This window comes from Mustela nivalis, assembly GCF_964662115.1.
Source record: "Mustela nivalis genome assembly, chromosome: 13".
Lineage (NCBI taxonomy): Eukaryota > Metazoa > Chordata > Mammalia > Carnivora > Mustelidae > Mustela > Mustela nivalis.
Window position 1 is genome coordinate 86,714,298 of NC_139032.1, and position 20,705 is coordinate 86,735,002.

Here is a 20,705-nt window from a genome sequence, read left to right on the forward strand (position 1 = left end):
CTCTAAGTAGGTTGAAAGGTATGAACCTTTTAGGGCTGTTAAACATACTGCAAGGCTGTGTTCTAGAATCGCCGGTTTCCCACCCAACCAGCCATTCCCCAGCCGCCTGCATCCTTGTCCTGTTGCTCGGATTTGCCTATGTCCTAGAACTTTTGATGTACGGTGTAGTGGGTAGGAGGGTAGATTTTGGTGTCAGACAGACCTGGGGTCTTGTCCCTTGTTCGCTTGTTTTGCCAAGTAGGAACTTCCTCTCGAGGTTCTTCTGAAGGTTAAGTCAAGTAGTGGAAGCGGATTAGATCAGTGCCTGAGACTTCTCAGCGCGCCTAAGTCAGAACTCCTACGGCCGCGCGGAGGTCGGGGTTCTGTCTGGTGAGGGGCGGGCGGGGCGGGGCGGTGGCAGCCAGTCAAGAACCAGGAGCGAGGTGATACGCCCGCACGGTCCCGCCCCCTCTCTCGCGGCGCACGTCTTAAAAGGGCAAAGAAAGGGCTCCGGGACATTCGCTCGGCGCCAGTCCTGACCCACTCTCTTGGGGTTCCCTAGATTTTCAAAGCGTCCGTGAATGGAAACGACGAGGATCCCACCCTCTCGCGCCCCTATCCGGCCTCCTTCCCGCGGTGGGCCCCGTAGACCGGCGCGGCCCCTTTAAGAGCCTGGCGGTCGGCCGCCGGAGGTCGCGGCGTTCCCCCGGCGCAGCGGGCCGCTCTCAGCCTCCGCTCCGGCCGCGCTCTCCGCCATGCAAGCGCTGCGGGCAGGCCTGACCCTGGCGCTGGGCGCGGGGCTGGGCGCGGCCGCCGAGAGCTGGAGGCGCCGACGGCGGCCGGACGCGCGGGAGGCGCCGGGGCTGCTGGGCCGGCTGCCCGTGCTGCCCGTGGCCGCGGCAGCCGAGCTGCCCGCCGTGCCCGCGAAGCCCGGGGCCCCGGTGGGCACCGGCGAGCTGGCCAAGTACGGGCTGCCGGGGCTGGCGCAGCTCAAGAGCCGCGAGTCGTACGTGCTGTGCTACGACCCGCGCACCCGCTGCGCGCTCTGGGTGGTCGAGCAGCTGCGGCCCGAGCGGCTCCGTGGCGACGGCGACCGCAGCTCGTGCGACTTCCGCGAGGACGATTCGGTGCACGCGTACCACCGCGCCACCAACGCCGACTACCGCGGCAGTGGCTTCGACCGCGGCCACCTCGCCGCCGCCGCCAACCACCGCTGGAGCCAGAAGGCCATGGAGGACACCTTCTACCTGAGCAACGTCGCGCCCCAGGTAGCGGCCGCGCCCCGGCCCCTCAAAGACTCTCGGAGCCTCGGCTTGCGCTGCGCGGAGCGGGGAAGCTGCCGAGCGCGCGCTGCGGCTCAGGCGCTTGGCTGCTCAGTCCGCGCGCCCCTGGCGGGAGGCACTGAACACCGGGCCACCCAGCACCCGCTCCGCAGTCCGACCTTAACTGTGGGCCTCTGGGCACCTCCCTGAGCTTCAGTTTCCTTGCAGCGCCAAGGAACCGAAGACAATGCGTACAGTGTACTGAGCACACTTCCCGGCCCTTGGCAGGCATTCAGCAGGGAACTGAGGCACAGAGAGGCAAAGGGACTGGCCCATTGTCACACAGCAGAAAACTCGGGCCGTCTGTCTAGAGGACCCTGAGCCATTGTCCCTACTACCCTGCCTTGCCTCCCAGGAGTCAGAGGAAGTTCATTTGCAAAGCCAGCTGTTAGCAGTCACTGTGTGCCCTCTTTCAGGCCCTGTTCAAGTAGGGCCTGGAGACTTGACTTGGGCTCTGGATAAGGCCCAGGGGGTCTGAGTCTGCCATCTGACTTTTGCTCTCCCAGTGTCACAGTTCCCTGCCCATTTGACTTGACACAACAGGAGAGCTCAAGAGCAGACCCAGGAGTTCAGCTGGGATCTGCATAAGGTTCAAAAAGGAGAGGGTAGGGCTGGCAAGGTGCCTTCCCATGGGCCCCTGGGGATGGGCACGGGGAGCTTGTTACTCTCTCTGAAGAGGGAGAAGTGCCTCTTTCCTTGGTGTGGCTTTTTGGATCCGAGAAGCTGTTTTGAGGCCTGGGATGTTAGTCCTCCCATTCCGTCTGGGAGCAGGCTAGCACCTCCTGAGCTCTGTTCGGCTCCACCCTCATGGCCAGGTGGCCTAAAGGGGTCTCTCCTTCCTTGAACCCATTGCCTTAACATCTGACAGTCTGAGCCCCACTTCTTCAACCAGGTGCCCCATCTCAACCAGAATGCCTGGAACAACCTGGAGAAGTATAGCCGCAGCCTGACCCGCACCTACCAAAATGTCTACGTATGCACAGGGCCGCTCTTCCTGCCCAGGTAAGGCTAGAACTTGGGTCGGGGCACTGGGGATGCCAGGGCCTACCATTCACTAGAGGCCTCCTCCTGCCACTCACCTCAGCTTCTGGGTCCACCTGCAGTCCCAAGTCACATCATCTGGTTTCTTGCCAAGGGTGTCCGTCCCCTGCACTTCTATAGCTAGAGGCCTGTGGGATACCCGCCAAGATGGTCTCTTCTGCCCCTGGCAGCAGGCCCCAAACCTGCCTCTGTTCCTCTCTCCTCACCTCTTGCCATGTGCTCCTGACTCCCCTTCTGTCCAGATAGAAAGCCTTGCACCAGGCTCTTGCTTTCAGTCTCCTCTACTTGGAACAACCCTCCTCACCCTTCTCCTGAAGCCAGGGTTTGACCTCCATCTCCCTGATCCCGAGTCTTCACTCTTGTCCCTCTGCAGCCCCACCTCCCAGGTAGAAGGGATCGAGCTCCCCTGGGCATGCTCCGTGAGTTTTCTGCCCACTGAAGACAGACTGGGGAGGCAAAGGGAAGCCATCAGCCCTGGAGTCCACAGGCTTCAGATGGAACCCAGGCCCTGACACCTGGTCTCTGGGTGCCATGGGCAAAGGACCATGGAAAGTGGGCATAATAGCCATTCCCTCCCTCGTGGCTGCTTAGGGGTCAAAAGGGGGATGGGGGGGTCATTGCAGTAGGCGCTTGGCACGGGCTGACCGAGGCACCGATCATTAGCAAGTGCCTCCTGCGGCCTGCTGGAAGGAGTAGGCTCTGCTAAGGGGGAAGATGGGAAGTCCTCCGTCCCGTGATCTGGGCCCCAGGCCCAGTGCACCGGGAATTCAGGGTCTAGCCCACTTGGCGCCCACCCTCCACAGGGGAGGCAGACGGGAACTCCGGGTCTGCACGAATGAAGGTGAATGCCCACGAGGCCTGGTTCTCTTAACAGCATTTATTGCCACCCCTACCCTGCTGACCTGGTGCTGGGCCTGAGGAAAACAGGGGAAGGGTGTGTCTACCCAGCAGGGAGCACCTCCTGCCTCCTGGAGGAGCCAGGAAGGGCATGGACGCCTCCTGCTGAGGGGGGCAGTGCTTCGGGCTGCCACAAGGTGCAAGTCAGGTCAGGGAAGGCTTCCTGGAGGTGCAGCCTCTGGTCCGACCAGACCCCTTGGGAGCTCAGAAAGGCCACGTGTGCCCCGCTCTGCCCGCAGGACGGAGGCTGATGGGAAGTCCTATGTGAAGTACCAGGTCATCGGCAAGAACCACGTGGCGGTGCCCACCCACTTCTTCAAGGTACTGATCCTGGAGGCAGCAGGCGGGCAAATCGAACTGCGCTCCTACGTGATGCCCAACGCCCCCGTGGACGAGGCGGTCCCGCTAGAACGCTTCCTGGTGCCCATTGAGAGCATCGAACGGGCTTCGGGGCTGCTCTTTGTGCCAAATATTCTGGCGCGGGCAGGCAGTGTCAAGGCCATCACTGCAGGCTGCAAGTGAAGGCCGTACCCCGCCGGACTGGGGGGGCTGGGTCGCATTAAAGGTGGTGATTTTTGGAGACAGAAGTCCTGGCTGTGTCTGTCCCAGGGGACCCTCAGGAGCCTTTAGCTTCCCTCCTGCTTGCTTTGCTGTCTTCTGCCTGATGGCACCTTCAGCTGGGCCGGGCGCCCGCCTGGGTGAGGCCAGGCTGCAGGGCGGCCAGAGAGATGAGGATGGCCTCCTGGAGGGGGAAGTGCGGCCACGGGCTGGGGTCGGGAGGCTGCCAGGTGCCTGGCTGCCAGCCTCACCCACCCTGCCAACCTCGCAGGGCTCGACTGTCCGGGACCCACCGCCAGGGGCTCGCTGCCCTCTGCATGGCCCCAGAGAAGTTAAGAACAAGCTCCCCCCCATCCTGCCCATCTGCTGCGGGCTGGCTGCATGCCTTACCCCCACCCCACTCCCCCCCACCCCCCCGCCAGAAGGGCCTTGCCTCTCTGCTTCTCACTCTTCCCCTCTGTATAATGTGCTCCTGATATGATAATACCTACCTTTCACAGTCAAGGTCAGGGTCAGGATTAGGGAAGTTCTCAGCCCACAGGACAGGGTGGGTTTAGGGGTTCCTGCTGGTAGGGTGTGCCCTCAGGGACAGACTGGAGCAGCCCACCTGTGTAGTCCCCCCTTGGAGACTACTGGAAGCCAAGGGCCTCTAGCATGCAGACCTCCCAGGACTGAGTCTCCCAGAGCTGGCTGCATACTGCCCCCCACAGCACTGAGGGGCCAGTGAGGCCCAGTGTGGAGGGCTGCCCTGCCCACCATGGTCACGTGTGAGGAAGTGGAACACTGAGCATACAGCTAGGGAAACAGGCCCAGAGCCGGGACGGCCAGGGTCTCCTGGGTCAGCTGGGTGGGCAACCGCACTCAGGATTCTGGACGCCCAGCTCACCCCTACACTATCCCTGCTGGAATTCACAATGGTGCGAGGCTGAGGCTGTCAGGAAACCATCTCCAGGGAAGGCTGGCTCGAGACCACCCCTGCTGGGACAGACCCTGGCTGGCAGCAGAACCCTGAGAGCAGCCTGGGGCAGGAGCGGGAGGCAGGCAGGCTCACCTCAGTGCGGATGGTGCGGCTGCCCTGGCTAGGACAGGTGTTGACATACAGATCGAAGAGGACGCTGGGTTCAGCCACCTCTAGGTTGGGGTCAGCCTCCACTCCAGCTTCCAGCCCCTGGAGGCCCCCAAACACCACGAGAGCATGCCTGGCACCACAGGAGGGAATCGGTCACTGCTCACCGGGCCACACCGAATCTAGCTAACGAGGGCCTTCAGCCCCCAACTCCTGGGACACAGTAGGGGCCCTGTCTGTACAGCTCTGCCCCCCACCAGACTTGTTTCCGGCTCCACTCCCGCTACCCTGGTCCTTGCCCCAGGCTGTACCCACCTGAAGCTGGGAAGCTGGGCAGAGGTCACATCCGAGCCTCTCTCTGACGTCCCAATGGTCAGGTCATACCCGTCTTGGAAGGGGGCCTCAGCAAACACAGCACCTAGGGAAGAAACCAGGCCACTGGGGGTCCTGCTCCAATGCCACAGCCGCTGGGCTACGTGTATCTACGTACTTGGGGAGTGTGGGAGGGTTTGGGCCGGAGAAGGGGACTCAGGTAAGGGAGCCACACCCAGCCATACAACACACATCCACCATTCCTGAGACGTCTGCGACTCAGGAGGGAGAAACCATACCTGTGCTAGACCGGGGACACAAAGCAGAAGATGGGTGGGCAGGAGATCTGAGCCCACGTATTACACCCTATACCCATCTGGTCCTTTTGTTCCATTCCCAACCCCACGGCAGACATTTCTAGTGATCACGACCCTTTTTCTCAGGAGTCCTTTACGGTATTCCAAGCAGCACAGTCAGGAAGATCAAGGCCCAGAAAAGGGAAGGCATTTGCCTAAGGACACACAGTAATGTAGAAGGACAAGGACCCTGGTCTGCCTTTTGTGTCAGGCAAGGTTCTCTGTGGCCTCCCAGAGAGGGTCAGCTCTTCAAAGGAGGAAGCGCTGCACTTACTGAGGCAGGAGGCCAGTCGGACTGTGTAGCCCCAGTACAGACCGGCTTTGGTGCGAGGGTCCTGCGACGACACGACTTTTCCCCGGTAGGTCTTGCTTTCTGAAGAGGAAGTGGAGAGGCTGTGAAGATGAGGCAAGGGACAAGGCGTAGCAGGAGGCGGCTCTGAGCCCTCCGGCTGGCCAGGCTGGGAGGTTTCCAGATACCTGGGAGCTGTTTCTGGTTCAGCTGGACCGTCACCCGAAGTCCAGGCTCCAAGTTCTTGTCAATCTTCACCTCCTGGGGAGAAGCCAGGAGAAATGGGTGCTATTCCCCAGAGGGCCAGCAGGTGTCCCTGTTCTCCCAGATGCTGGGGGCAGGGGGATCTGGGCAGCTGGCAAGGTACCCGAGGGGTCCAGGTCAAAGGGGTCCTTTGTCCCCTTTCTCTGACACCTGGGCCAGGCCTGCTCTCAAGAGACCATCTGTGGTGTGCCTGGGTGGCTCAGTCGGTTAAGGGGCCAACTCTGGATTTCCACTCAAGCGCAAGATCTCAGAGTCCTGGGATCGAGTCCCAAGTGGGACTCAGCACTTAGTGTGGATTGAGTCTGCTTCAAGACTCTCTCCCTCTCCCTCTGCCCTGCCCACCCCCCACATGGTCAGGAGTAGGCTCTCTCTCTCTCTCTTTCAAATAAATAAATCTTTAAAAAAAGAGACCATTCTTGCAAAACAACTACCACAAGACACACTACCACACTACCACACACACTACCACAAAGATAAATGCTCTGGGCCTGGCACAGAGCAGGAAATAGTTCGCGAGATGAAATCCCAGTCTTCTGTTTTGAACACATGTGGCTATGCCACTTCCTAGCTACAGCAGTTTGCGCAGCCACTTAACCTCTGCGAGCCTCGGTTCTCTCCTCCGTCAAAGAGCAAACCCTCCATAAACAGCCCCTGTGACACAGCCCCAGGCCCGGTGTGGGGTCAATTGTCTGTGACGAATGACAACCAATGTCTGTGTTTCGTGCCAACTCTGAATTCAGGATAGGGCACTTTCTTTCCCTTCTGAGGTTTCTCTCTCCTGTTTTCTCCTTTCGTCTGGGTCTTGGTCTAGGTCATCCTGGTCTGCATTTAGCCTGTCATTGCTGGTCTGCTTTTTGAGGGGAGGGGACCGTCCACCTGGAAGGGTTTCTGTCTCGACTCCAGAAGATTTGAGAGTAAGCAGGTGGCAGACGAAGGCGCCAATCCCAGTGTGGCTCTGCGTCCTGACAGGGCTGCCCCAGAGGAATTCTGAACTTATTTCTATAGGGTTTTGGTTGGGTTGTTTTGGGTCTAAGCATGAGGACTACCTTCTGTTCATTTACTTTTTAAGAAACAGTACATTTGGGGGGCGCCTGGGTGGCTCAGTGGATTGAGCCACTGCCTTCGGCTCGGGTCATGATCTCAGGGTCCTGGGATCGAGTCCCGCATCAGGCTCTCTGCTCAGCAGGGAGCCTGCTTCCTCCTCTCTCTCTCTCTGCCTGCCTCTCTGTCTACTGTGATCTCTCTCTGTCAAATAAATAAATAAAATCTTAAAAAAAAGAAAAGAAAAGAAAAGAAACAGTACATTTGCTCTAGGCTTTAGCTATCAACCCCTGTTTGGGAGCACTTCTTTGGCCCAAATCTACATCATGGGCGAACTGCAGGCACAGATGCCTGGGTCCAGGGCTCCCTAGACCCTGCCTGCCCTCTGTGGCCGCCGCGTGTCCAGAACGTATGTCCCAGCCTGCTCTCCCCATCCCTACCTTCTTCATGCCACAGTTGACAAAGGACCCATGGCCTGGCCGGGTGGGCCGGTCCACCACGACGCCTTCTCTGAACTCGGACTCCTCATCCTGACGCATGTGGTGAGGGCTGTCCAAGGGGTTCAGAAGCCCTGTGTGTTGGGAGACGCAAAGGCACCTAGTGGTATGGCAGGAACACTGGAGGCCTGGTCCAAGTTTCAGGCCTGCCACAGACCTGCCACTCTCCACCAGGCACAGGCCTTGCCCTGCCTGGGCCAGTTTTCTCAACTGCGCAGCCATTTCTCAGGGGCTGGGAGATGAACCCTGAGAAATGGGGGTCAGTACCCCCTTGCAGCCTTACCTGCAAACTGGAGATCCTGATGCTTGGGGAAGAACGCCTTTCTTAGGTACCTAGTAAAGAACATGGACCTCAGGAAGTTTGTGGGGGAGGCTGCCCCTGCCTGACCTGCACCTCGACCACCCCGCCCGTCCCTGTCAAGTTCAGGGAAGTCCGCCCTTCACGCCCTCACTGTGGACACTCCAGGTACTGCAGGATCCGAGCAAGCTGCACGCACGCCTGCCCTTTCTTGCCGACTCCCCTGAATTCTCCCTCCACGGTCCTGGAAAGAGAAAGACAGGGTTTCCAGAGCCTACTGTGGTCCCTTCGAGAGTCCCTCTACCCAATCTGACCCTTGCAGTGCCCCTGCTTTGTGACTTTTCCCACCAGATTCACCAGGGACAGTGTTCTCAGCCCAGGCAGGTAGGCAGCAACAAGGACCAAGCACAGTCAATCCTAGCAGTCCCTCCCTCCTTGCTGAGGACCCATGCACTGTTGGATGGCCCCTCACTTGGCATCCTGGCCTTCTTCATCGAACACTACAATCTCATCCACACAGAAGATGGTGCAGGCCCTGGCGATCTGGCCAGCCAGGTAGGTGCGAAGTTCTGGTGACTGGGCATTGTCCAGGATAGAGCCGGGCAGGGCCACGCTCAGGGTGTAGGGCCGACCTGGGAAGTGGAAGGGCATTCATGGTCAGTCTGAGAGGCTAGGGCTGAGCTTTCCCTCCCTCCCTCTAATCCCAGAGCCCAGAGTTAGAGAACTTTCCCCCTGGGAGGAATTTTGAGGCCAGCAAAATAGATCCAACTCCTCTTTCCAGGCCTCAATCTACCCAGGAGGAAAATGGACCTCGTGGTCCCCAAGGCTCCTGTGAGCAGGGCACACCACTGGGCAAGGCTGGAGAGTGGTTAGAGGCACTGGCCAAGTTCATATGCGAGCTCTGCCCGTTATTCCCTTGGTTCTCCAGCTGGCAAATGGGGATAATAAAAAGAACTAATATTATTAGACCTTTTCTGTATGCTTTCACCCCATAACCCTAAGAACTATTACTATGATCCCCATCGAGAGGTGGGACCCAGAGAGATCAAACATGTGGCCCAAGGTCATACAAAAGGCAAGAGAGCTGAGATCTGGGTTTAGGCTGTTTAACTCCAGGGAGATCACCATATTCTCCTTCCCAGAGTCGCCCAAAGGGAGCCACATAAGGGAACACTCAGGAAGCATTTCCTTGGTGTCTGAAACAGCTCACATGCTGTTTCTGTCCCCACTGTCACCATCATCACTGGTAACCAATGGGCTTAGAAGGCACATTATGACACCCTAACCGTCCTGAGGTTTGAGTCTAGACAAGGAGAAAAGATACAATCTGTTAGGGTAGATCCAGATGTACTGATGTGGAAGAACACATAGGGCACAATGTGGAATGAGAAAAACCACGTCCAGAAGCTAATGGATAAAGTGGTCTCACTTCTGTAAAACTGTATCTATATATTCTCTGCATACGTATCCATGAGTGGATATAACATAACATCTGGAAAAACTTACACTGCCAGGTTTGCTGGGATTTTTCTTTTTTACAGTATTCTGCATTTTCGGGAGGGGGGCTGTTTTGAACAGGTATTATTTAACAAGAGAAAAAAAAAAGGCAAACTCTTATTATAATCAAAATAAGGGGTGCCTGGCTGGCTTAGTTGATAGAGCATGAAACTCTTGATCTCAGGGTTGTGAATTCAAGCCTCATGTTGGGTGTAGAGCTTCCTTAAAAAAGAGAATCAAAATAAGTAAATAAAAAACTCAATTAAAGCACACAGAAAATGCTCAATAAAAAGTAAAAAAAAAAAAAAAAATAGGGGTAAAAAAAAATAGGGGTTGCCTGGGTGGCTCAGTGGGTTAAATCCTCTGCCTTCAGCTCAGGTCATGATCCTGGGGTCTCGGGATCAACCACCGAATCAGGCTCTCTGCTCAGCAGGGGCCTTGCTTCCACCTCTCTCTCTCTGCCTACTTGTGATCGCTGCCTGTCAAATAAATAAATAAAATCTTTTTAAAAAAGAAAAAAAATATATATCTGTCATTATGATGATGATTTCTGGAGGTGTAAAGTTATGATATGTGATGTTTAGGCTCCAAAAGACTGAAATCTAACTAAGTATGAGGTTAGGACTCAGGTTTTCCCATTCTCTGGGCCTCAGTTTCTCCCTCGGGACCCACTGGTCTCTAACAACTCTTCCAGATATGACATTCTCTTCCCTGCCCACGACCCAGCCTGCTCACCCTGGTCCTCCCTCTGTGCAGCTGCCTCTTCTTCCCGCTGGAGCTTTGCCTGTTCCTCCTGTGCCCGCTGCCGCTCCAGTTTTTTCATCAGCTTGAGATCCTTCCACTTCTTTTTCTCCTCTTTCTCTGGAGAAGAGGACACTTGGATTGGTGGAGGGGAGGGACTTGGAGGGAGAAGGACATGGAGCAGTCCTGGAGATGGTGCCCTCCCGGGAAGGTCAGCCTGGGCTCTCCAGCGTTGCTTAGTGAGCCCTTCCTTTCCCGCTTTGGGTGCTGGGCGACCCAGAGGGACAAACCCGAAGGCTCTCCCCAGGTTCGGCAGCGCCCTCGGCCAAGGCTAAACAGATCCCCTCCCCTCCAGCCCCTTACTTACTCTGCTGCTTCCATTTTCGCCACTCGACTCTTTGGCCATGTTCACCCTAGAGCAGGACTCGGAAGAGGTATAGGATTGAGGCTGAATGATCATGGCTGGGAGGGGGTCCTGCCTATCAACGGGGGTAGTGAGGAAACCACGGAACGCCCCCACACTGCCGCGGCTGGCAGAGTAGGACTGAGTCTGACACTCTGCAGGCCCTCAAGTTGTTGAATCGCGTCTGACAGGAGAGAAGAGGAAACTGAAGCTCAGGGGGAGACCTGCCTACTGCCGCCCTGGTTGTCAGAGGAGATGCGCCACGGAAGGGCTCGAGAGGGCGGGCAGGGTCCCACCCCCTGAATCCAAGCCTCGGTCGGAGTAGCCGCAAGGGTTACCTGACGCTGTCCCAGCCCTGGCTCGGACCCTGGCACCTACCCCCGGTTCCTACCCCGGCAGGAGCGCACGCGGCCACCAGCATGCGGCACCTCGGGGCTCCCGGCCTCGGATCAGCGACTAGCAGGGAGCGGGAGGCTCGGCCTGGCCCCGCCACGGGCCCCAACACGTTCCGTTCTCGCGCCCCCACCCCCCTGTCCTGCCCGAGACCCCAGCTCCAGCCACTTACCGGGCCGCAGGGTCGCTTCTTCACGCGCTCCGCCATGTTCGTCGCACACCGTCGGCCACGCCCTGCCAATCAGACTCACCCCTTCCGGCCACACCGCCTCCGAGCCGTCCAATCGGAGAGCCAATGCCGTGCGGGGGCGTGGCTAGGCGTCCGGAGGCTTTGCGAGCGCGTGGCCTGGGACTCGCAGGCTAGTAGAGCAGAGTGCGCGCAGGCAGTGGGGGTCGAGCCGGGGAGGGGTCTTGTCGCAGGCTTCGGGGGTCCAAAGGGCAACTTGTGCAGTACTGTCCCGGATCCTTGGACGACCGGAGAGCCGCCCAACGATTCCACACGAGCGCGACACTTAAAACTCAAATCGATTTTATTTTACGTGGGGACCCTGAGGCCCAGAGCTGAAGTGTGATTCAGAGCTGGAAACGATCTTAGAATTTAATCGAGTTTTTAAATTTAAATTTTATTTTTTTTTAAAGATTTTATTCATTTATTTGACAGAGATCACAAGTAGGCAGACAGACAGGCAGAGAGAGGGAGGAAGCAGGCTCCCTGCCGAGCAGAGAGCCGGATGTGGGGCTTGATTCCAGGACCCTGAGATCATGACCTGAGCCCAAGGCAAAGGCTTAATCCACTGAGCCACCCAGGCGCCCCAAATCCATTTTTTTTAATAGATGCATTCATTTGCTCTCTGTTAATTAATAGACTTTATTATTTTTTAAAGATTTTATTTATTTATTTGACAGGCAGAGATCACAAGTAGGCAGAGAGGCAGGCAGACAGAGAGAGGTGGAAGCAGGCTCCCTGCTGAGCAGAGAGCCCAATGCGGGGCTCCATCCCAGGACCCTGGAATCATGACCTGAGCTGAAAGCAGAGGCTTTAATCCATTGAGCCACCCAGGTGCCCTTAGACTTCATTTTTTTAGAGCAGATTTAGGTTTATCAAAAATTGAGCACATAGTACAGAGTTCCCATATACCCCTTCTCCCCTACTCATTTCCCCCCACCCTCAACATTTTGCCTTACTGTGTAGGTTTACTGTAGTTGATGAACCAATGTTGATACAGTGTTATTAACTAAAGTCCATAATTGACATTAGGGTTCTTTCTTTGTGTTGTATATTCTGCAGGTTTTGGCAAAGACATAGTATCAGGTGTCTACCGTCACAGTACGGTACAAAATAAGTCCACTACCCTAAAAATCCTGTGTTCCTCCTACCCTCTTCCAAGCCCCTGGCAATCACTAATCTTTTTTTACCATCTCTTTAGTTTTGTCTTTCCCATAATGGCATATAGTTGGAATCTAAGTATGTAGCCTTTTTATTTATTCATTTTTATTTTTTATTTATTTTTTCAAGATTGTATTTATTTATTTACAGAGAGAGAGATCACAAGTAGGCAGAAAGGCAGGCAGAGAGAGAGGGGGAAGCAGGCTCCCTGATGAGCAGAGAGCCTAATGGGGGGCTCAATCCCATGACCCTGGGATCATGACCTAAGCCGAAGGCAGAGGCCTAACCCACTGAGCCACACAGGTGCCCCCATTTATTCATTTTTAATTACTTATTTTAAATAAGCTCTACACCCATGATGGGGCTCAACCCACAATCCTGAAATCAAGAGTTACCAGCTCTACCAATGGAGCCCTAGAAAGGCGCCCCCAGAAAGCATGTAGCCTTTTCACACACCCTTTCTTTTTTTTTTTTTTTTTTTTTAAAGATTTTATTTATTTATTTGTCCGAGAGAGAGCGAGCGAGAGTGAGCACAGGCAGACAGAGTGGAAGGCAGAGTCAGAAGCAGGCTCCCTGCGGAGCAAGGAGCCCGATGTGGGACTCGATCCCAGGACGCTGGGATCATGACCTGAGCCGAAGGCAGCTGCTTAACCAACTGAGCCACCCAGGCGTCCCTTCACACACCCTTTCATTAAGCAATTTGCATTTCAGTTTCTCCCATGATTTTTCATGGCTTGATAGTTCATTTCTTCCCATTGCTCAATACTATTCCATTGTAGGGATATGCCAAAGCTTGTTTATCCAGTCACCATTTGAAGGATATCTGATTGATCCCAGTTATGAATAAAGCTTCTATAAACACTCATGTGCAGGGACGCCTGGGTGGCTCAGTTGGTTAAGCATCTGCCTTCGGCTCAGGTCATGATCCCAGCGTCCTGGGATCGAGTCCCACATCGGGCTCCTTGCTCGGCAAGGAGCCTGCTTCTCCCTCTGCCTCTGCCTGCCATTCTGTCTGCCTGTGCTCACTCGCTCTCCCCCCACCCCGATAAATAAATAAAATCTTTAAAAACAAAAAACAAAAAACGGAAAAACACTCATGTGCAGGGTTTTGCATGGACAGGAATTTTCAGCTCACTTGGGTCAATAGCTGCGAGCCTGATTGCTGGATTGGGGTGTTAAGACTGTGATGAGCTTTGTAAAACACTGCCAAACTAGCTTTGGAAGTGACTAGACCATTTGCACTACTGCCTGCCATGAATGAACTAAGCTCTCTCTTATGTTAGTAAATCTGAGGGGCACCTGGGTGGCTCAGTCGGTTAAGCATCTTCCTTTGGCTCAGGTCATGATCTCAAGGTCTTGGAGTTGAGCCTCGGTCCCCCAGGTCAGGCTCCCTGCTCAGAGTGGAGTCTGCTTCTCTCTCCCCCTCTGCCCTCCCCCTGGCTCAGGCACGCCCACACTCACACTTGCATGCTTTCTCTCTCTCAAATAAATGAAATCTTAGAAAATATATATATATATAATAAAAAGAATAAATAAATTTGAGTTAACTGTGGGAGCAAGTCCTGGTTTAGAAGGGAAGGGAGGGTTCATAGCGCAGAGTGCCCTCCAACAGTAAATCTCTGACCCCAGGTGGGTGTCCTACACTTCAGTTCAATTCTGACCATTGGTGCAGATCCTAGAGGTTAAGGGCTCAGTCCCACCAGACCATCCTCCCCACCCCCGCCATTTCAAATGCCAGGATAGATTGGGACATTTCCAGATTGGGGCATTTCCAGCATTCCCCTGGAGCTCAGTAATTCCATGAAATGATTCACAGCACTCAGGAAGGTACTGTACTCACATTTTCATTATAAAGGATACAACGCAGGAACAGCCCAACGGGAGAGATGCACAGAATGAGGTTTTGGGGGAGGAAGGTCCACGAACTTCTGTGCCCTCTCCCGATGCATCACCCTCCCCACACATTGCTGTGTTTGACAACCCAGAAGCTCCCCGAGCCTCACTGATTCAGGGTTTTTTAGGTGGGGTTTTATTCCATATGTACGATTGCTTAAATCATTGGCCAAGGAAGTGACAACTCAATGTTCAGTCCCTTTCCCCTCCATTGGGGCCTGCAGTTGGGACCGAAAGCTCTGACCCTCTACTGACATAGGGGCCCAAAAGACAGTCCCAGGGGCGCCTGGGTGGCTCAGTCGGTTAAGCGTCTGCCAGGGGCTCAGCTCATGATCACAGGGTACTGGGATCGAGCCCCGGATTGGCTCCCTGCTCCACAGGGAGCCTGTTTCTCCCTCTCCCCACCCCCTGTTCATCTCTCTCTCTCTCTCAAGTAAATAAATAAAATTTTTAAAAAGGAAAAAAAGAGACAAAAACAAAAGACAGTCCTATCTCTCAGCGAATTCCGAGGGTTTTAGGAGCTCTGTGCCAGCAACCAGGGACAAACGCTAAATACACCCTATTATGTTGCATGTTGCCATCAGCTCCCCCAATTAAAAGGCTCACAGGAGCAAACACATGGGTCTGCAACGTAAGGACGACTTCAAGCCCCGAGCACCACCTTCCAAATGAATTCAGGGTTACTGTTGCTTTCCAGAGAGACGCCCACCCCCGGGAACAAACCTGCTTCTAGGTGAGCCAGATGGCTTTGGGCAAGTCACATCACCTCCAAAGTGGCTTGCCCACCTGTAAATGCAGACAGTAACTCCCCTCTCAAAAGTCTGTTTAACAAGGCGGTGGGCATCTTGGCCCTGGACACAGGGAGGTACACAATTGCATGAACTACTTCTTCCCCCTTCTGCCTAAACTTCCTGACCCTCCTGGCCTGCGCTCTGACCCCCTGTGAGACAGGAGACTGTTCGTGTCTTCCTTTTCAGACACAAAGTGGAGGCCCTCACCTCCTGCACACACGCACAACGTGCCACAGTCACAACCCCCATCTGAGCCCTGGGTTCTAGGCCGGGTTTTACCACTAACCGTGACTTCGGACAAGATCCCCGTCCCGGCCCTGCTTCGGGCCTTGGTTTTACTCCACAAAACACATTTGTGCAAACAGGGGCTGGGATCTAAGTTTCACTGAGGTGCCTTCCGCTCTGCCCCTGTTCCCATCAGCCATCAGCACCACCGTGTGAAGCAGAGAAGCCACTAATAAGAGTGTAAATAACTTATAACTTTATTATGGATGAAAAGTACTCGCTTGAGAACTCGAGCCTAAAGGCCACTTCCCGAGGTTATCTAAGCAGATAAGGAAAGGCAGGGATGCCGGAGCCTGGGCTGGGGCCAGAGCAGGGCTGGGACTCAAGGCCAGGACACTGCTGGACTCTGTTCCCTTGAGTCCCACACAAGGAGGGGACCTAAGACTCTGTGACCCGATCTAGGGAGGAGCAGGGAGAGGCCCGGGTCAGGTCCACCTTCCCATATAGGTCCTGTGGGAAGCGCTCCAGAACCCACCAAGACCACGAAGGAGGGCTCTTCCCTGGGGGACATCCTGTGTCGCAGAGTAGGCAGCCCCGAGCACTATCTACGCCCAGCCTGGGAGGGGCTGACACGCAGGCACTGAGCAAGCCGGAACCAGGGGGGGCCACGTCAGGGCCTGAGCTCATCCTTCCACTTCTGCAGCTTCTCGTCCATGGCCTGGAGCGTGGACTCGTCCTGCACCAACACAGGTCAGTCCTACCCCGCCCTCCCCCACAGCACCAGTGGGCCACGGGGAGCTGGCGGAGGTCCTCTCTCCCCTCCAAACCCCCGTCCTTTACCTTCACAAAACAGAAGCGGACATAGTGGTCAAATTGCTTCCGATGTGGGGTGCTGTAGAAGACGGAGACCGGGATGGCCGCCAAGCCCTAGGGAGGAGGAAGCGCACGTCTGAGAGCCTCCCCACGGTACGGCAGGCCCTGGCTCTGGGGGACAGAGAGCTTCCTGTCGTGGCCCGGGGCAGGGACAGTTAGCTTGGGTGCAACACCTCCCAGGGTCAAGGTCAGAGGAAAAGAAGGGCAGAGCATGGTTCCCAGTCCCTCCCTGTGTACAGAGGGGAGGCGAAGGCTGGGGGGGCGGTGGAGGCGGCGGGGGCGTGCCATGTGTTAGATCAGGGCAGACACAGAGGAGAAATCAACCTCAACGTGAGAGCCCAGAGCCCACCCAGTTGGGCACCAATGCGCCAACCCCACACCCTACAGACAAGCCGGCCAAGGCCCGGAGAACCCAGGGATGCCTGCCAGTCGCACAGCATCTTTCTGCAAATTCCAGACAGAGATGCACACTGGTCCTAGCGTTGATAGCAGAGGCTGGGCTGGACTGGGGGCCTGGCCTCGCTTCTAATAACGCCCACAGGACCCTGGCCGAGCCCAGCCCACCTTGTTCCTGATCATCCACTTGACGAAGCGTCTGTCGTAGGGCTCATCTGCATCGCCTGGCAAGTCCGGCATCTGGGTCTCTGGAAGGACAGAAGCCACGCTGAGCCCCAGCTGCCTCCAGCCACCCCCCTCCCGCCCTGCCTCTGCCCGGCCTGGCCAGTCCTGCTCACTGAAGTCTGAGATGTCTGCGATGAGGAAGTAGCTGCCCTGGGGGACCACGGGCCGCAGGCCCACAGACTGCAGACTGCGAATCATGTGGTCCCGGTAGCGCTGCACGGCTTGCGGCAGCTGCACGAAGTAGCTGCTGGGTTGGCCAAAGTGCAGTTGCTCGTGCTGGAAGCTCTGGGCCACGGCAGCCTGCGGAGGGTGGGCAAGTATGGGGCGGGCTGATCGGACAGGGGAGGGAGGTTGGCCCGGGCTCTGTGGTGCCTCTCCCCCCGTGGCCGGGTCCCCTGCCTCTCCTCACCTGGCCCTGCGTGGGACAGTGATAGATACTGTTCTGGTGGACGGTACGCAGGTGCTTCATGAGACTGTCCGGGCCCAGGGCCCAGCCCACCTGGACCGGGAATACAGGGAGGGGGTGAGGCCCTCTGGGGCCTGGCCACCCCCTTTCCTAATTCCCAGTGCAGCCTTGCCTGGCCCGGATCATGGGGGGAGGCGGTACCCCGATGGTACCCCGACCCTCGTCGACTCACCTTCCAGCCGGTGGCGCTGAAGCTCTTACCAGCGCTGCCAATGGTCAGGGTACGCTCCCACATGCCAGGGAGACTGGCTGCCCAAGGCCAAAGAGAGACACTGCTCAGACGGGGGTGGTGGGGGGGGTGACTAAGCCCCAGGCGCGCACTCGGGCTGTGGGCACCCTGGCCCCCGCTAGGTGCTAAACTATTTATGGGGCTCACCTGGGCTCATGTTCATGACCACCCCTGGGGGCAGTGCCATTGCATCCTCCTGCTCTCTGAGAGGCTAAGTCACTGCCCCAGGTCACACAGGCCCTAACCACGAGGGCCCGTGTGGACTCCCAGACTGGGCTCAGGGCCCTGCCTCCAATGTCCAGGGGCAAGAATGGGCCCCAGGCGGGCAGGGCTCACCGATGCTGATGTGCTGGTGACCATCGTAGACCAGCCACTGGTAGACCTCATCACTGATGCAGATCACGTCATGCTGCTGGCACAGGCTGGCCACCAGCTCCAGCTCGGCCTTGGAGAACACCTGTGGAGACCACCCCCAAACAGAGACACCTGCTCAGGGAGATGAACGGATACCACCGAGTTGGCTGCTAAGGGCTTTTCCATCCCATTCTATCGAATCCCTTGCAACACTGACCCTGGGAGGTCTGTTGCGAGTTAATAGAAAATAAACACATTGGTCTCTGCCCCCAGCCCCCGGGGCTCCAGGCACAGAGCTCCTACAACCCTTGTAAATGTCTTACTGACAGGAGCACTAATATTGGGTCTTTGACCCCTGACAACAGGGCTCCTAAAGCCCTCGTAAATTCCTTAGTGAAAAGAGCACTAGAAGTGTTTTTTTGTTCTAACGAGGTGACGTTGGGCGGGCACCTGCGTAGCTCCGGCATCGGGGCTGGTCACCAGAATGACCAAGCGATGATTAGAAACTGAAATTGGAATTTCAGCCCTGCCTGTATCCTACAGAGAGCAGAGGGGTTGGAAATGGAGTTGATAATAATTAATCATGGGGCGCCTGGGTGGCTCAGTGGGTTAAGCATCTGCCTTCAGTTCAGGTCATGACGCCGGGGTCCTGGGATCGAGCCCAGTATCGGGCTCCCACTCCCTGGTCAGTGGGAAGTCTGCTTTTCTTCTTCCCCCTCTGCCCCTCCCCCGGCTCATGCACTTGCTCTCTCTCTCTCTTTTTTTTTTTTTTTAAAGATTTTATTTATTTATTTGACAGAGAGAAATTATAAGTAGATGGAGAGGCAGGCAGAGAGAGAGAGAGGGAAGCAGGCTTCCTGCTGAGCAGAGAGCCCGATGCGGGGCTCCATCCCCAGGACCCTGAGATCATGACCTGAGCCGAAGGCAGCAGCTTAACCCACTGAGCCACCCAGGCGCGCCCCTGCACTTGCTCTCTTAAATAAATAAAATCTTTAAAAAATTATAAGGACTAATGATGTCTATGTGAGGAAGCCTCCATAAAATCCCAATAGTACAGGGTTCCGAGGGCTTCCAGACTGGTAAACACATCCATCTACTGAGAGCGCAACACACCCAGGCCTCGGGGCCCTCCCAGACCTCGTTCTGTGTATTTCTTCATCTGGCTGTTTTCTCCTTTGTCATCTGTATCTTTCTCAACTCCTTAATAAACTAGTAGGTGGAAGGTGGCATCTCCCTGAGTTCTGAGAGCTGCGCCAGCAAATTAATAGGAACCGAAGAGGGTATGGTGGGAACTTCAAATTTATAGCCAGGCTGGCATCTGAAGGGCGGGCAGCCTCGTGGGGCTTAGCCCTAACCTATGGGATCTGATGCTACCCCAGCTGGTGTTGTAGAACTGCTGGGTGTGGGGTCCCCCCACACCTGAGGTCAGAGTGTTGTAAGGGCAATGGTCGTATGAGGGAGAGACACCCAGTTGGACAGCTAGATTTTCCTCTGCGTCAATTCTGTCATGTTCCCATTGGACATATGAGAAAATACTTCGAGAGGTGAGGTCACCATTCCCAGGGTCTCGGGGTTCACAGAGGTACCCAGTCTGCTCCAGCAACTAGCACTTCTGCCTTCCAAGGGGATTCCCACCCCTGTCCCTGGGACCTTGGGGAGTCTCGGTCCTCAGAGCTCATTACAAGTTGCCTTCCCATTTCACAGATGAAGAAACTGAGGCCCAATGCAGCAAATCAGTAACACAGCAGGGACCGGAACGCAGTCGGGAGGGGTTCCTGGAGGGCGGTGTCTCGGGTACCTTTCCCACGGGGTTGTTGGGTGTGTTGAGGATTAGGGCTTTGGTACGAGAGGTAAACTTGCTGGCCAGCTCTGTGGGGTCCAGCTGCCAGTTGCTGGCGGAATCCAGTTCCCCGTCCTGGGTGGGGCTCTGTGAGAGGAGAAGAAAGGGGGCAGCAATTAATTCCCTGGCCGACCTTCAGCTCCTGGGACTTGGCCCTCCTCCATGGGCATCTGTTTCCGCCCTCTCTCCTCTGGGACCCTGGACAGCCCCCCATCCTTCCTTCTTTCCCCCCTCCCAGGGCCAACACGACACACTCCTTGGACCCCTCTGCCTACCCACACCCTCCCCAGCATCCTCACCGGCTTCAAGGTCACAAACACAGGGCGACCCCCTGCCATCAATGTCATGGGTTCGTAACAGTCAAAGAAGGGCTCCACGATGATGACCTAGCAAAAGGATCAGATTAGCTGGCCCCTTGGCCCTCATCCCGACCCAGCCCGAGCCCTGCTCACTCACCTCATCTCCTTCGTCCACCAGGGCCTGGAAGGCTGTGAACAGGGCTCCATAGGCACCCACAGTCACCAGCACGTTCTTGAGCGGGTCTATCTCCTGTCCCAGGAGCTTCCCAAAGAAACTTGCCAAGATCTTTGTCAGGGGTGGGTAACCCTGGCAGAACAGCAGCCGTCAGCCCGCCTGGCTCAGCCTGGGCCCACCCTCCTGCTCAGCTGCATCCAGGGAGTTCTAGCACTTTCCAGCCGCAAGCCTGAGGCAAATTTGGCCTTTCATGTCCTCCACCAGCGCTGGCCATCGAGCCTGTTCTGTGCAGGCCCAATGCCCAGGGCTAGAATTTGGTGGAGAACCGGACAGAGTGTGTATTTTGTGGAGAACCGTCCAACGGAGCCCCATGGTGGTGAACCCCTTCCTTCTCAGTTTAAGAAGCACATCTGTGCCATCGGCTCATCCCAAAAGCCTTGGAAGACACGTATTATTTGATCCCCACAATTTGCTAGGTAGAGAAACGGAGACCCAGAGGTAGGAAATGACGTGCTCAAGGTCATGCACAGTTGAGGAGCAGGAAGGGGGACTTTATGGAAGCACCCCACTATGAGAGGAAGGTTGGATTCATATGCTT

The 20,705-nt window shown here is 56.1% G+C and overlaps 3 protein-coding genes across 12 annotated transcripts in view; 1 reads left to right on the top strand and 2 right to left on the bottom strand.

The window, feature by feature from the left end:
• The first annotated feature begins 501 nt into the window (after window positions 1-501).
• Window positions 502-3,819, top strand: ENDOG (endonuclease G). Its single transcript, XM_082695896.1, has 3 exons — window positions 502-1,247; window positions 2,194-2,303; window positions 3,479-3,819. Exons 1-3 carry the CDS (start codon window positions 735-737, stop codon window positions 3,759-3,761), a joined length of 906 nt encoding a protein of 301 aa, XP_082552022.1. The 5' UTR covers window positions 502-734; the 3' UTR covers window positions 3,762-3,819.
• On the bottom strand, window positions 3,205-11,207 carry LOC309846622 (putative methyltransferase C9orf114). Its single transcript, XM_082695891.1, has 12 exons — window positions 11,127-11,207; window positions 10,526-10,571; window positions 10,153-10,278; window positions 8,393-8,552; window positions 8,075-8,164; window positions 7,906-7,955; window positions 7,566-7,696; window positions 6,009-6,081; window positions 5,806-5,904; window positions 5,179-5,281; window positions 4,849-4,996; window positions 3,205-3,981 (listed from the first exon to the last, which is right to left on the bottom strand). Exons 1-12 carry the CDS (start codon window positions 11,160-11,162, stop codon window positions 3,913-3,915), a joined length of 1,131 nt encoding a protein of 376 aa, XP_082552017.1. The 5' UTR covers window positions 11,163-11,207; the 3' UTR covers window positions 3,205-3,912.
• Window positions 11,208-15,489: 4,282 nt separating this feature from the next.
• KYAT1 (kynurenine aminotransferase 1) overlaps window positions 15,490-20,705 on the bottom strand; it is a 36,777-nt gene continuing 31,561 nt past the window's right edge. For all 10 annotated transcript variants that reach the window (XM_082695883.1, XM_082695876.1, XM_082695880.1 and 7 more), the window contains 10 exons: window positions 20,090-20,239; window positions 19,933-20,019; window positions 19,592-19,720; window positions 17,776-17,896; window positions 17,383-17,459; window positions 17,154-17,243; window positions 16,858-17,044; window positions 16,688-16,767; window positions 16,091-16,177; window positions 15,490-15,986 (listed from right to left, as the gene is read on the bottom strand). In XM_082695883.1, coding sequence (XP_082552009.1) covers window positions 15,921-15,986; window positions 16,091-16,177; window positions 16,688-16,767; window positions 16,858-17,044; window positions 17,154-17,243; window positions 17,383-17,459; window positions 17,776-17,896; window positions 19,592-19,720; window positions 19,933-20,019; window positions 20,090-20,239 — 1,074 coding nt within the window. In that variant the 3' untranslated portion in view covers window positions 15,490-15,920. The remainder of the gene's footprint in view (window positions 15,987-16,090; window positions 16,178-16,687; window positions 16,768-16,857; window positions 17,045-17,153; window positions 17,244-17,382; window positions 17,460-17,775; window positions 17,897-19,591; window positions 19,721-19,932; window positions 20,020-20,089; window positions 20,240-20,705) is intronic.